The 15,521-nt window shown below is 35.1% G+C and overlaps 2 protein-coding genes across 5 annotated transcripts in view; one reads left to right on the top strand and one right to left on the bottom strand.

Annotated features, from left to right (window-relative positions):
- LOC594269 (mesenchyme-specific cell surface glycoprotein) overlaps positions 1 to 6,346 on the bottom strand; it is a 36,924-nt gene extending 30,578 nt beyond the window's left edge. For 3 of the 4 annotated variants that reach the window (XM_030987122.1, XM_030987123.1, XM_030987121.1), the window contains exon 1: positions 5,898 to 6,345. In XM_030987122.1, the coding sequence (XP_030842982.1) occupies positions 5,898 to 6,102 (205 nt within the window). In that variant the 5' untranslated portion in view covers positions 6,103 to 6,345. Of the gene's footprint in view, positions 1 to 5,897 lie in introns of all 4 variants that reach the window. The other variant, XM_030987124.1, reaches the window with a different exon arrangement.
- Positions 6,347 to 12,722: 6,376 nt separating this feature from the next.
- Positions 12,723 to 15,520, top strand: LOC105443958. The gene is made up of 2 exons (XM_011677656.2): positions 12,723 to 13,126; positions 14,496 to 15,520. The coding sequence occupies exon 2, from the start codon at positions 14,499 to 14,501 to the stop codon at positions 15,183 to 15,185; it is 687 nt and encodes a 228-aa protein (XP_011675958.1). The 5' UTR covers positions 12,723 to 13,126; positions 14,496 to 14,498; the 3' UTR covers positions 15,186 to 15,520.
- Position 15,521: the final 1 nt, after the last annotated feature.

Consider the following 15,521-nt stretch of genomic DNA (forward strand, 5'->3'; position numbering starts at 1 on the left):
TGTGTCATTTAGATTGTGATGTATGTTAGCACATCAAAAATAAAAAGTTCTGTTTTAGATTTCTTCTGTGGGTAAGTGATGTTTTTTAAATGTTTGATTCTACATTATTAAAAGAATTGGAGTTTTGAGAAAAGAAGAGGAGAAATTTAATGCATACAAATAAGAGAAATAAGACTTCACGATTAATACATGAACTCTTATCGATTACATGAACGACAATCTTGGATGATGGTGTCTCTAAAACAAAAAACAGTATGGAAACCCCAAGAAGGAGATCAATATGGCGCCTTTGTCTGTCGCTATGAAGCCAGTCATGTGGTAATTATATTATCACCACATCATCCACATTATCATGTATTTACAAGCCCTTAGTGTCTCAAACAGTTGCCTGTCAGCTGATAGTTTACGGCGTCTATTGTAAATCAATACTTAACATAGACGACTCGAAAAGGAAGCGATGGGGAAGGTGTAAACCTAAAATTGCTAATTAGTCTGCGCGCCATTTCCAGGTATGGGGGTCTCGTGGGTGTTGGTATCAGACCATGATATGACTACCAATTCGAGGACAATGACGTAGCCATCATCTTGGACAACCTCGAAATTCCCTCCCATCAGAGAAATAGCCCATTTTATATTGTCATTTATTTATTTATGTATGTATTTATTCATATTACACAAATTATTCAAGTCTATGGCAAATGTTAGCATTGATTTGAGGAAAATACATAATGAACAGATTGAGATCTAGAATAAAAAGGTGATTTTCCTATCAAAGTATACAAGGATATTCCGAATAAAATGATTAAGGACGAGTAGGGCGAGCTTTCGTTATGGACAAAAGAATAATATTTTCCCAAGAAAATAAAACTCAAAATTACTTTTATCGAATGCAGAATGTATACTGAAAGAAAATATAATGAATTTTCCTTAGAAAATAAATTGATTAAATACAATAATTGATTGGTCAACTTCGACATCAAACAATATCCAATAATATTGCTATTGAGAACTTAAAGAACTCAAACATTATTTGTATATGTTCTATTTTTTTCCATGATACATCTTAAAGACACACAAAATAAAACGATGAGGATTATGGATTAAATTCGATTTACGGGAATTTTATTTGTGTCAGTGAGTCATTGCAAACAAACAATCACGTTTTGATTTAATTGTCGCATAATATTAGACAACAAACACGATATGATTGTTCATGGACAAAATAATTGTAACCCTATTAGGGAATGTCAAAATATTCTGTTTCTATTGTCTTTGTCACTCACAAAGCCACATAATTTGGCGTCGAGGTTAAACCTATCATTCCCTATATTGAAAAGCATTTTGTTAATACCACTGAGACATCACAAGCAATCATTCATCAATTTGGCTGTCTCTCGAAGATGATTCATCCCGTTGAAAATCTTGCTTTACAAACACTAAACATACATGCTTTCATTTTCGCCTCAATTTGGATAATTCAGCAATATTAATTTGTATTTGAAGGGATATACCCTAAGACAATAGGATGTCTTTGCCAGAGTATAATGATACGTAATTCATTGTGGACAAAGGCGCTGTATTGAGTCTTCTTAAAATAGCCCAGCCTTGTTATTCTATCGTCTGTCCGATACAGGCAACCTGAAGGCCTCTACTCGAGGTCAAATTATTTTCATATTTCCTGGGAGTTTATTTCATGAAGATCTAAAAAAAGGAATTCGTCGCAATCTGACTATAGATAATGGCATCCGAAATGTATTGCGTTAATTAACGTGGCCTTTAAATGTCGTTTTAATTTAATTTTTGTGGTTAGAATACATGTTTGAGTTGACATCAATAAAAATTATTATGAAAGAAAACTCTTCTGGCCAATGAGCTAATATCGTATTGGGTAAACATCAATTCATCTCAAATTCAAAACTAATATGTTATCAAATATGTTAGCAGAAAATGAACTTCCACGAAAGCTTACAACTATCTTACAGGCTTTTTTTTTTCTTCAAAGTTATGTAAGCTGGAGACTATATGCAACAATACTTTAATAATAAATTGAATTATGAACACAATACTGGTCACCGATGTCGACCGATAAGTCAACAGATTGTACATGAATCACGTATACACCCCCCCCCCCTCCCCAACTCCACACATACCCAGACAAAGATGACTGTTGATTTTAAGCTTTATTGGATTTATGCCCTTTATCATTTCATCATTTATTCTGTTTTACCCTCTTGTGGGGGAGTGCAAGGTTATAATCAGACTCCTTTCAAGACCCACCAAATAGTGATTATTGTATGGAAATGTGTATATATTAAATTTTATTGTGAAAATCACAACAAGAAATCTTGAATGATAATAGTTATGAGTGTTGTAATTTTAATGGATCCTATCGTGTACCTACTTGACACTCGGACCACGAAAAGGGATGTAAAATGCTTTGTCAAGAATTCCAACCCTCAACTTTTCAACTTAAAGTGAAGTATAAAAGCCACTCACTACCGTGCTCCCTGGACTTAAATAATAACTTAACATAATAAATGACGTATATTACGACCAGTGTACAATTCATGAATTTCCAAGAGGTGGTGAACAAAAAGATGAAGAACTGAAAGAAAAAGAATGTACCAAAATCTTTTTAACCTTATTTGAATCATATGAATCGGTGGTGGATGTGTAGAGTTAATGCATGTGTTTTTGAGAATAGAAACATCATCTCTCCTATCTTTCGGTTCAAATCCTCACGATATATCATTTCCTATATTCTGTTTTTTAAAGGAATATGATTCATCTTTCCTCGAATGTCTTAAGATGTCTCAAAGTGGAATTGAACATGATCCGTTGTCCCAGGAAATAAAGAACTAAAGAACTGCTCAGACGAGTGACGAGCGAGTGGATTTGGTGTCGCTATTTTATATTCTGTCGCTATATTTCAGGAGGCGAGTTGGCTCAGTAAGTAATGCACATGCATGTCGAACCACAGATTCGTGGGTTCGAATCCTACCAAGGTGGATGACCGAATCACGCAATGTGTGTTAACGTGTCTATCCCCCTTTCATAAGACATAAGGTAATGGAAACACTCCGTCCCTCGGATAGGACGTAATGAATCCATGTTTATCGAGGTGAATCACCATCTTTGCCAATCCCTAGTTAGTTTTATCGGGAGGGGAGACACGACGGACACAGTGAGTGATTTAGTTAGCTTTTCTCCTCCCAGTCACAGGTGACGCCAACTTCTTTAAAGGGGTAGTCCACCCTGATATATCAAGTTGGTTCTACTAGAAGCAGAAAATGAGAGAAACATACCTGTACAATTTTTTAGCCAAATCCGATTAGAAATAAGAAATATATGAATTTTGAAGATGGAGTCAATCAAAATCTCACTAACATTTCTGTGACGTATCTTGCGAGCCTCCCTGTCATTTGCTCTGCACTTTAAAAAGAAAATCTGAAATTTATAATTCCCCAAAGAAAATTCTCAATTGCACATGCACCCTACATATGATTATTGCATATATGTTTATATACAACCTCTGTATAAAACAAATCTATTCCGTCTTCAATAAATAAGAAAATGAAGTTTATCAAATTTACTGTACAGAGCAAATTTGGAAGGGTCTCACAAGATACGTCACACTGTTGCCAATGTGTGTTTCACGGATGACAACTTCAAAAAAGTTTAAAACTTTTGTTTTTCCTAATTTTAATCGGGTATTGCTCAAACTTCACTCATCTATTTCTCTCGGTACATTTTCTGCTTTTATTAATATCAGCTAATCATCGTGGTGGACTACACTTTAACTTCATGCAATATAAACACTTTCTCCGTGTAAAACTTTACACATCATAGAGAATATCATCACGTCCGTGCACTTTATAATGGCTCGGACTGGCAGAGTGCACCAAAACAATTACATTAATAAGTATGAACGCAGTCTGAAGGATGTAACACGATTTAGAGCAAAGCAGTCCTCGTGTTAATAGATTTATACGGCCATGTTGTGGAAGGGCGTGTCCTTCGTGGAGAAGGCTTTTACCCGTGGTGTAATCAACAAGTTTAGTCGCGTACATTAAGCAGATAGCATTTGCGTCCACACAGTAAATCGTGCTTTCGATGATTACTCATTTAATCTAAGAAAGGATGGTGTCAAAAGTGCATATATTTAATGCATGTATATTCAGAAACTTAATAATGAAGCTAAATATATACATAAAATAATTTATAATATTTTTTCATAAAGAAAGAACTTAATCTGACTAATTCTGAATTATTCATTCATATTTTCCTGGAAAAGTGTTTGTCTCTCACTAAATAGGCAACCAGGAACGATCGTTTAACAGAAAAGGAATCGTTACAAGTAGAGCCTATTCGTTTATAGAACATACAACACCGATGACCACTGCCTTGTAAAAAAAATGGTTTATCATCAACAACGACCAATCTTGGAGAAAGACAAAGATTTTGTTTACTCGTCGAGTCAATTTGAAAGACAATGATTGAAGGACAATAATTTGATAAGATGAAGTCGTGAAGACTTGGTATTTTTTTTTCTCTTTAACCTCAATCAGAGGAACTTTATTATTCAAATTGACATTCCTTTTTGTTTCTTTTCCTTCAAATAAACAAATTCAACTCATATACAATCATAAACAAATAAAATATTGCAACGTCCCATTAGTTTGTTCATGAGTACATCTGTTTTCGTTGTCTACAGCATCTCAATTAATTTCTGTACCATATTGTTATTTTCTCTTTTAATACTTTTACAGTTCAAATAAAATGTCAACTCATATTTAAGACTACGATATAGAGTTCTCGCATGTGTTCTATTAAATGATTGTAAATTCTTTATGTGGTTTCTATATATTACATACTCAGCAAGTGAAGACTTGGTATAACAACAAAAAATACCACTGAATATAAATCAGATAACACGTTTCCAAAATAATCTACTATTACCCATCAAAAAATGTTTATCTTCTGATTCTTTCAAAACTCATCTCAAAACATTCCTTTTCAAGTCTTGATCGTTTTTCCCGTTTACACGCGCCTTGAGCACTCCACAGAGTGGATTTGGCGCGATATAAGTTACATTATTATTATTTATTATTATTACATGTAGATTACTGCATCTTATTTATATGCATATTCATTTCTGGCCATTTTTACCCTTCTCTTACGCAATGTATTTATATACATGATATCAGTGACCCCACTATCTTCTGTTTTAGACAAATCTTCTCACTATACTGCCTGAGGCCTACGCAGAGAGACCAATTATATTTTTAACTTGATGGGCCCCTTGCTCCAATCCAGCCCAGCGAAATAATGCCTGTTGACATGAATCATCAACGCCTCGGATTTGATTTGAGGTCTTAGGTACTCTTTGTATCCTTGTTCCGTTTCAGATAACTTCGTTTAAGCCACCTGGACCAGAAAGTGTTAAAGCAATACAACTACTAAAGTTTTCCTTTTTTTAATTGGCAATACTTGGATTTGGTACTATTGCTACAGTCTGCATCATTGGTCTACATTATCAGATTTTTTTAAATGCGAATTAACTGTAGCAAAACCGAGATTTCGAATTTTCCAACATTTTGTCAACTTATGGACTTTCAGGCGTATTGACCCTTCAAGAACCCATGGTTTCAAATTTCTTAGCAACGCACCAAAAATGAACACCGTGTGAGCAAATTTTTTTTGCTATTTTGTGTCGGTAGATTATAGGCCTATTCATGTATATGCTATATGTCTATGGTTCTAAAATTCAGATCTCAAGTGGGCAATGCCCTGAATGAGTTATTACTAATAACTTATTTCTTATTACTTAATTTTTCAAAGCAGTTTGTATTCAATAAACATCAATCAAATAAAGACAGTAACTGTTTTGTTCTTACCAGCACTGTATGCCAGTTTAGTATCCATATCGTAAGCTGTTTTGACGGCTGCATCTTTATTGATCCCCCAGGATTTCTTCCCGGCAACATAATGAGGAAGATAGATAGACGACACTGGCTTGATGGTGAACACGTTTGTCTTCTCTTTCTTCTGCCCGTACACAACACAGGCAGAAAGTACCAAAATCGCGCGAAAACAAAACATGACGAAGACTTCTTCTGTTGTCTCCAGGTAAAATTTTGTCCCCTGGCTTGTAATATCAGCTGAAATTCAAACCTCGTTGAGCATACGTAGTGACTGCATTCCTCAACAGTTATGGAGGAGAAGAGAGCTTGAACCTGTGAGCTCTGCAGTCAAAATAAAGACTGAATGAGACCGAGGGTAAGAGAAGGTTGCTGTAGACCCAGGACAGGAGAGGCTCTCAGCGAGTCACTAAACGTGTCTTCCGAGGGTTTGTCGGTTGAAGACTGGCAGGCGGATGAATCGGTTTGCAGGCAGGAAATGAGTCTAAATTTGCCGCGGCTTACCAAAGCCAAGTTACTAACATTGGAAAGACGGTGCTACTATTGATATGACTTGATTTCAGTTGGGCTTCATGGCCGAACGGTATACCTACCGCCTTCTTAATCCCGCATGCGCCATTATGAATATCGGTAATCATATTTCAGAAGTTTCTGAGATTGTCAGGTACTTACGTAGGTTGTAGATGTGCTGGAAATGATACTTTCACAAATCGTTTCAATTCGAAGTGTTTGGTCTTCTATTACTTTTAAATACGGAGTTCGATGATTTGGAATTAATTTTGTCAATTCAAACACTAGAACATTTGATTCGTTAATCCATTGTTCGTTTGTTTTGATTCCAAAGAATGATTCATCCATCCAAAAATTCAAAAACAAAACCTCCAGAATAACAAGATGTAAGCAAGTTAGTATCTTGAACAGACAGTACTTACGAATGATTAAACAGAACTTGGAAACAACAATAAACAAAATAATAATGCAATGTTTTGTAGTCTATTTGCAGGAAATTATGACATGCATGATGATCTTTAGGTAATTAACCCTCCCTATCCGACAATAATTAAAGGGAATGTTCGAAAAACTTATCGCGAATAATCTAATAGTCAAATATGACTGAACGCCATAAATATAACCAACAACAACAACACTTATCTCGAAGAAAGCTGTAAAAAGTAGTGGCATTCCCATGACGTAAATTGGCTGATTATTTCTTCAGCTTCGAAATGCTTTGATTTCCACAACATACATATTAAACACAGTCCTGTTACAAATAATTTCACCTAGCAGTTTCGTAAATATCACAATGGAAATAGTTTAATCAAGGAAATTGTAAGGACTTAGAGAATACACTTTTTCATCACCGAGAAGTAACATCTCCTAACGCTTGTGAGCTTGTTTGTTCTTAGTTTGTCGTTTTTTGTTTTAATAATTATTTAACATTCTTGTACTAAAAAAAGAGAAAAGTTATTGCAAATTGGTTAAAACCTAACATGTTTGCCTCTCCTTGCACATGTTCATGTAAATTAATAGTTCATTAAGATATTCATCTTTTCATTGTCCATATAGAGTGTGACAATCTCTGGGTGATAAACTCTGGGTGACAGTCTCTATGATAGTCTTTGGGTGTTAGTCCAAGCCCTGGGTGATAGTCTAGGGCGTATTAATCACATTAATTAACACCTAAAGGTGCAACCTTCGATGTCTAGTGATATTTTAGCAGTTGAAGAGGTTACACAATATTTTTTCTATCGTTTTGCATAAAACAATAGCGGTCAAGACCAACCCTCAAAATTGCACTTTATAGAGCCAGAAGGGTGTTAAATCTGTGTTCAAATTTATGAGATAAAAACGACCTTTTGGCTCCAATCAGACGATATGATTGCCTACCTAATGAATATTACAAGGATGGCGTTCCATGTTTAATATAATAAACATTACCAGATTAAGATGTTCTCTGTAATAGCATTGTTTCTTATCTATCCGTTTGTAGGTTCAGTTCTCGTTGGTAAAAAAAAAATAGTGAAATAAATTGAGAACCCCTCAAGAAAAATATGGTATTCATGGAGAAAATAGATTTATCTGTCTGGACGGAAGTCTTCACCCCATGTTGTCCTCTATGTATATTTCTTGAAATGGTTTTTAAGGCTTTTATCTCTCAAAACAAGCTTTAAACATTTTATTACAGATTTTTTTTCTTAAACCACTGGATGAGGAATTAAAAAAAAATATCTTGACCATTTATGATATGCCCTTAAAATATTGGGTATCATCTTTATACTGTGACGTTTTCTTACATCACGTACACCATTCTTCATCTCGTAGATATTGATAAATATTGAGAAGGTGAAAATCAACTGTTGATCGGTTGTTCGAGATGGTGGTAGAAACATTTTTAAGATCAACAACAATACAACAATACTATTACTAAGTATTTGAAATAATAATCTATTCAAGCTAAATTCGCTGTTTCGAGAGGCAATCTACATTTCGTTCGCTTAATGTAAACTGCTGGAAGAGGAATCATAGAGAAATATTCGATGCATTCGAATAATATGAAGTTTTAGTTCAAGGTGGAAGGATATTATGTGCAGTTCATATTCAGGTGAAACACCTATCATCACTTAGCTAATCCAACTCATTTGAACATGGAAGTCGGATTGCGTCAGGTGAAAAAAAGTGAAATTCAAGTCGTAAAAATATATCGGCAACATTAATGTTATTATCACCTTTCTACAGACGCTTTGATTGATACATAACGCTATGACTCTTTTAGCAGCTATATGCTTTGCACGTGACTGAATAGTCATGTTACTGGCATTTTGAAAGAGGGAACGAAAAACAATCCTGCGAAATCATTTTGGCACAGCGTAGATAAATGTGAACATTAATCAAAGCATAAAGCCGTAGCAATGCTTTATTGCCTTCAAAACTTTATGGTATCTTGGTAACCATGGAAACCAGAATGACCTCAATCTGATATGTACGTGGGCATGTCACGGGAAATAAGGTGATTACTGTGATAGAACATGAAGTCATACTCCCAAGACAGATTCACTAATCCCACACGGACCCCTGGGCTCATAATAGAACATTTTCATAATTAATGAAATTATAAATATTCAGATCAAATGCAAAATTCAGGTAATTATCGAATTACTTTATTATGAGATTGACGTTAGGTAGGGATATGAGGCCAAACTGTGCTGTTCACAGTAATAAAACATTCCATCTACCATGATAATGATTAAATTAGAATTAGACCCCAGTGAGTGGCACCACAGTACATTAGCTTAATATCCTTTTCCTTTTTTAATTATGCTTTAATTGGTACAACTCCCTTAGTAATTAACGATTAATTATTCACAACATTGATGTAGGTACATACGCGCCTATGGCGTTTGCCAATGATCGCTAAAAAATTCCTAAAATAGGAGGAAGAGGGCAGATGGGAGAAGTCACTGAGGATTTATGAAACGTAAACCAGTCTTCCAATTTCATGGTTCTTGAAGATTATATGGCAAAACTTATCATTATTATTATTATTGTGATTATCATCATCTTCATCATCATCATCATCATTTTAATTATTATCCTTATTGTTACATGCGTATTATCGTTATTATCATTATTATTATCATTATTATTATTATTATTATTATCGTTGTTATTTGTATTGTTATCTTTATTATCATCATTGTTATTATTATTATACAGAGCATCCTACATAACATAAAAAATGTAAAAGTAGTAGAAGTAGTACTAGTAGATTAATGATAGGTGTAGTATTAGTACTAGTAGTAGTTTAGAAGTAGTAAGTATTATATCCTGCATCAAAAATTTGTTGGCTTTTGATTGGTTGAGAGCTCGTCACATGACCAGAAATATTTTAACTATTTTTAGAAAGTACTTTATGAGAGTACTATTTGGGAGTACTATTTGGGAGTTGAAAAAAAATCTGAATTTTTGTTTTTGAATTTATTTTTTTTCTTCCAATCTAAATTTAATGAAAACAAAATATTTTAAATCTTTTTTAGATAAAAATTAACATTTTTGGGGTTCTAAATTTTTTTTTTTCCCCAATTTTGTTTTGTATAAAATAAATTTTTGATGCAGGATATACAACAAATATACCATGCCTCTGTTCGAGGTACTGGTTAAAACTATGGGCCTCGGTGACTCCAAACGTACCCTTTGCTTCGGGCTGCGCCCCTCAGCAAATAGTACTATTGGAGTCACCTCTTGCGCATAGTCTTAACCAGAACCTCTCAAGTAGTAGTAGTAGTATTGTATTTTAGCCAGATAAGGGTAACTCTATTTGTATACTTTTATTCTCCGTTTAAAAAAATGTATCTGTTGATCTTAACAATGTTTAGCTGGTTAATTTTTTAGTTTTGTTACTGCCATTAGTATTAATATTTAGTATCTAGCATGTTTAGTATGTTTGTTTCGTATCCCTTGAAGAATATGCATGTATGTTAAATTGAATGGTATATTGCCAAACCTCTGCGTGTTTTTCTATGCAGTATTACTGTGAATATGTTATGATTGTAATTGCATTTTTAAAGTCAACTGCTAATGTGTTTAATCTCACGTTGATCATACCATGTAAATGTGCTGAGCAATGCAGAAACAAATGATAAATGATAAAACATAAATAGATAAATAGTAATAGTAATAGTAGTAATATTATTTTTATCACCATCATCATTATCAACATCATCACCATCATCACTGTTCATTTTAATTCAATTTCGTATGCCTCATTATTATTGCCTGTCATTATAGTAATCTTATTTTGAATAAAGGTTGTTTTTCGTATGCGAACGAGCGGGAGAATGATAATCAATCTTCTTTATGTGAATTGGATTTTGTTTCAGTTTTTGAGAGCATTTTTGCTATTCGTATTCTTTGTTCCTTTCGTGAAAAGTCTACTTTTGTTTCTAGTTCACCATACAACACAGAGCTACGTGCAGAGGTGTCGTGGTCGAGTGGATACGTCGACGGACTGTCGATCTTATGGTTCGCGTTTCGAGTCCCGCCGCGGCACTAATGTCCTTTGGCAAGACATTGATCTACATTTGCCACACTCAACCCAGGTGATGTAAATGGGTACCTGGCAGGAATTAATTCCTTGAAATGCTAGTGCGCCGCAGTGGCTGCCTTGCTAAAGCCAGGGTAATAATCGGGGCAGCGCCAGGAGCGTCACAACGTGACGGACATGTGCGCTATATAAGAAGCCACCATTATTATTATTATTATTATCCCCCATTCACTAAACACACACACACACATACACACACCCACACAATACACTCACAAACTCGTACACAAAGATGATATGAACACAGTTATATAAATTTCACCTAAAGATTTTACTTTTGAGGCCGCCATCCTGATGGAGTGTCGCTGATGATGGCACTCTTGCAATTTCTAGAGAGATAGTTAAGATAATACTTTAAATTCAAAATAAATATCTTATAGAAATAACATGTACGTTATTATATGTACAGTTAACAACTACATTATTCATACCCCATGTAAATTTGATGCTCTTTTTGTGTTTTGGAACTCTAGTCGAATGAAAGGCGGACTGGTTGTATTAAGGCTTTTGTTGAATATTTTTAGACCCAAGCTTTTATATGTCACATTCTCAAGATACACAAATCGGGACAAGTAATTTTTTCACGTAACCTACTTAAACAATTACAAAACTTGGTAAGGGTAATTTATTTGTTAACTGTATTTTTGTAGATCACATTTTGACATGAAGTTATGGTAGTCGGCATAATTGTATTATGCCTTACTTTTACATCTTCTTTCTTATTAAGTTATTGTCTTTGAAAAAGTTGAGAAATAAAATCGAATGAAATCATACAAAATAAAAAATATATAATGAATCGGTGGTGAACGCACTAAATAATGAAAGCTTACTTTTCTTTGGTTTGTTTATAAATGGATTCCTATTACAAAATAAAATTAACGCAGATGTTCTGAATAACGTAAAGGTTACATTAAAATATTAAACATGCACGTTTTTTTTAAGAATCACGATACTTCTCAAAATTTAAAGCTTCTTTAAATGGTCTCCAGAATTCGTGAATAAATATTTGATTCTGGCAAACTTCGAACATTTCTTTTTGTATGACAAAAAAACCTTTTTGAATACCGAATAAACAATACTTTTCAGTATACTTTTCAACATGCTATCTCAATGCCTTCCTTCATGGCTTGGCCTAAAAACATTTAAACATGTACATTTCACTGATCTCTACGACTTTTTTCATGGAGATCAAATGTACATTACATCTCCAACTTTGGAGAGAGAATTCAAACCCCTTATTATAAAAAAAAATAGGCAGCTGGCTACAAAATATTGAATGGTTAAATTCAAATTAACCTTTACTCTGAATTTCATTTCAAACGAAGTTCATTTACTTCTTTAAAATCAAGTTGTTATTTTTTAAAGAAGAAAATGCTATCCCCAGTCCTTTCCTCACGGTTCGGCCTAAAAACGTGTACATCTCTGTGAGAACAGTGGTGAGTCTCCAACTGCGCTGATTGAATTCGCGCCCTCTATGTTTTGTCAAACGCAAACTCGCTAAGAAAATATTAAGGGTAAAGTCCTAAACACCATTGTCAGGAGGTGGTGTAGAAACATCTTCCGCATACTCCCAATTCAGCTTTTCATGGTTCGCAGCTTCACGAAGTGTTTCAGGCGATCTTTAATCCATCTAATCCCTAGCGACCGCTTTTATCCAACATCGATTACCCCCTCGTGCCCCTTTCATTGCTTTATAACGGTCAATAAAGAGGGGAGAAGTTAGCTGTGAAAAGCCCGTTGTTGTCTGTCTGGGCGGGGAGCGTCATTTTGTGTTGGTTTTGCATTAATCGATATTATTGGGAAATATATAGGATTACTTCTTGAGTATACCAGTATATAGTGACCAGCATAACGGAGTGCTAAACAACCATCTGTACCTTACCTGATATTGATAATACACATGTAAGACTGTGTCAATCCTAGCGAAAGTAATTGCGAGATTGCAGGACTGGGCTTGACACAGGGATTCTTATTCAGACTCGTGGAGAATCGCAAATCACAATTTGAGAACCATAAACGTAATCATGGTTGCGGTGAAATGGAATGACAACGTGGAATTATATTGAATATCTCGAATAAATTTTGGAGGACAAAATATAATCAGGTGAGTAGACAGGATATTGATGTGGCATTATGATTCAGTTACTCTCTATCGCACACATTCTCATTTCCGTTTTCATGAAGGTTTTAAGTCATGAAGATTGCATGTCTTGAAAATTTTACTCAATCGAGGTAATATATTAGATAGATAAATTCTCAAATCTCACTTTTCCACCATTTCATTCCTTTTATGTTGAAACGTTTTATGTTAAAATGTTAAAATGAAATTGTTTATAGAGGGAATAATGATTTCGATTCAACAAAACTAGTTAGTGCAGTGGGTTTGATCTACAGAAAGCACATGCAATACTTACATAAATATCTGAATAAAATAGCCAGACACATATTTTGTATATAATACCACTTCTATAAAGATATATGAATATACGCTTAGGAAAGAAAGAAGGCAATATCACGTCAAAAAATGTATAGCATAGAACTTAACCTTTCAAAAATCTTAATCTGACATCAAATGCAACGAAGTTTACAGCCGTTCATTGGGTAATAAATAAATAAAATTGTACAGTAAGGCAATATTGTGGTCTAATTTCATTGGTACAACTTCATGTACCAAACGAAATACGGTTGTTTCATTATATTCTAAATTATTTGTTTCACATGATGTTAAGAAGAAATATTAAAAATCAGTTAAGAATACATAGTCAATTGCCCAGTGTGTTCAGATGTTAATATTATCTACTCTAGGGCATCAGTCGCGATGGAGATACGTCCAATTGCCGACTTTATCTTGGGGCAAAGTTATGAAAACCACAGCTCGTCACTCGATTGTTGAATTTAATTTGTTACTAATGAAATTATTCCTTTTATCAACGTAATGTTTGCGCCATATATTGAAGGGTACAATCATTGGTTTAGTAATGGTGCATGTAAGACTGACACATTTGCAACTACTTTCTTGACTACCATTCGAGACAGTACACCGCCTTAAGCCTAAGTACATCGGATATCTATATGCGAAAGGCGATCCATTCTCTATAGGACTCCAAACTTCCTAGAGAATTTTCTTCTGGAGAGCGTAATATCTACCGTACCTCATGTTTTCGGGGTAATGACAACTGTGCTATATTCTTGCTGTTGAGTTTGGCCCCACCCTAATTTGGAGTGAGCCGAATAACTAAGCAAGAGAATGGGGGCACCAGCTATGGCGTGCCTAACCTCTGACCCCCGATGGACATGATTTGAATGGTAGAAACCTCGTCTTTTGGGTAGTATTCTAAATGGATAATTTAATGAGTGTCTGGTGAATTACCAACGCGGTAGGATAAAATCCGGGGATAGTTGTTCAGACATGCATTTTTCTTGGCAATTTTTTCCAGTAGCAATGATAATGATTGTTGTCTTTGTATTCACAGGTGATGGCGGGTGCTAAAGGCTTCAGCAGTGACTTCACAAGCGGTCATGACCGATGGCTTGCTCTGCAGCAGGTTAGCCAGAAGATCTTGAGTCGAGCTGGTACCCTCAATAGCATGGAAGATCGCGAACTTGAGCGGGTAACCAGACAATTGAAATTCAAGGAGCATCTGAAGCAGACACAGTACGAGTCAACAGAGAAGCAACTGAAGTCGAACTTGAAAGACCACTTCCTATACAATGCAGCTTTACAACAAAGCGTCCGCGCCAAGAACAAGGCTCGAAAGCGCCCTCAATTCTTACCAAGTATTCCCGCGACGGCGGAGATGCGGCCGTTCGGTCGTTACAGCGGGCGAACCCATTCCAGAATGGTGTCGGCGATGGATCGACTCGATCACAAGTTCTCGCATCAAGAGGAGGAAAAGACGGCCAAGTTGGTCATCGACTGTCGGACAGAGAGCGAAGTTAATATCAACAGAACTCTGACAACCGAACAGATACTGGATGCCAAAGGCATGCCGCTCTCTGAGAGGCTTACTTTTGAGAGTGTGTCAAGATTTCGAGAGTTGATCGGAAACGCTAAAGCACACGCAGTCATCGACAGACTGCGGAAACGAATAGCAGACAGGAAAGAGAGAGAAAAAGGAATGAAAGTTCTCAAAAGATCGAAGGGGCTTTTTCAAACGGAGTGATCACCTTTCAAGCTATTTGTTTGTGAAAGTATGACTGAAGTAATATGTTTTATAAATATGTTTTGTTTATCTGATGTCATGATGAATTCGATAACGTCCATGAACGAATTTTAGTCAGCAAATTATGAAATAGAAAAAGTAAGAATTTTGACTTTTCTTGATCTCAGAATGCTTGAGCGTCTTACCATGGTAGCTTTATTAAAGCCGGGCTGATAATATTATTGCAGGGTTCTCAGAAAGATAAGTATTTATACTGATGATGCTACCCTGGGTAAACAAGACATATAATCATTATTATTTTATATTATGATCATTATGCTTATTATTATCATTATC

Source organism: Strongylocentrotus purpuratus, unplaced genomic scaffold, assembly GCF_000002235.5.
Source record: "Strongylocentrotus purpuratus isolate Spur 01 unplaced genomic scaffold, Spur_5.0 spur5_scaffold_16, whole genome shotgun sequence".
NCBI classification, from domain to species: Eukaryota; Metazoa; Echinodermata; class Echinoidea; order Camarodonta; family Strongylocentrotidae; genus Strongylocentrotus; species Strongylocentrotus purpuratus.

What these genes read in the sequence shown, in the direction of transcription:
- LOC105443958 (XM_011677656.2), top strand. Translation starts at nt 14,499, where the DNA reads ATGGCGGGTGCTAAAGGCTTCAGCAGTGACTTCACAAGCGGTCATGAC.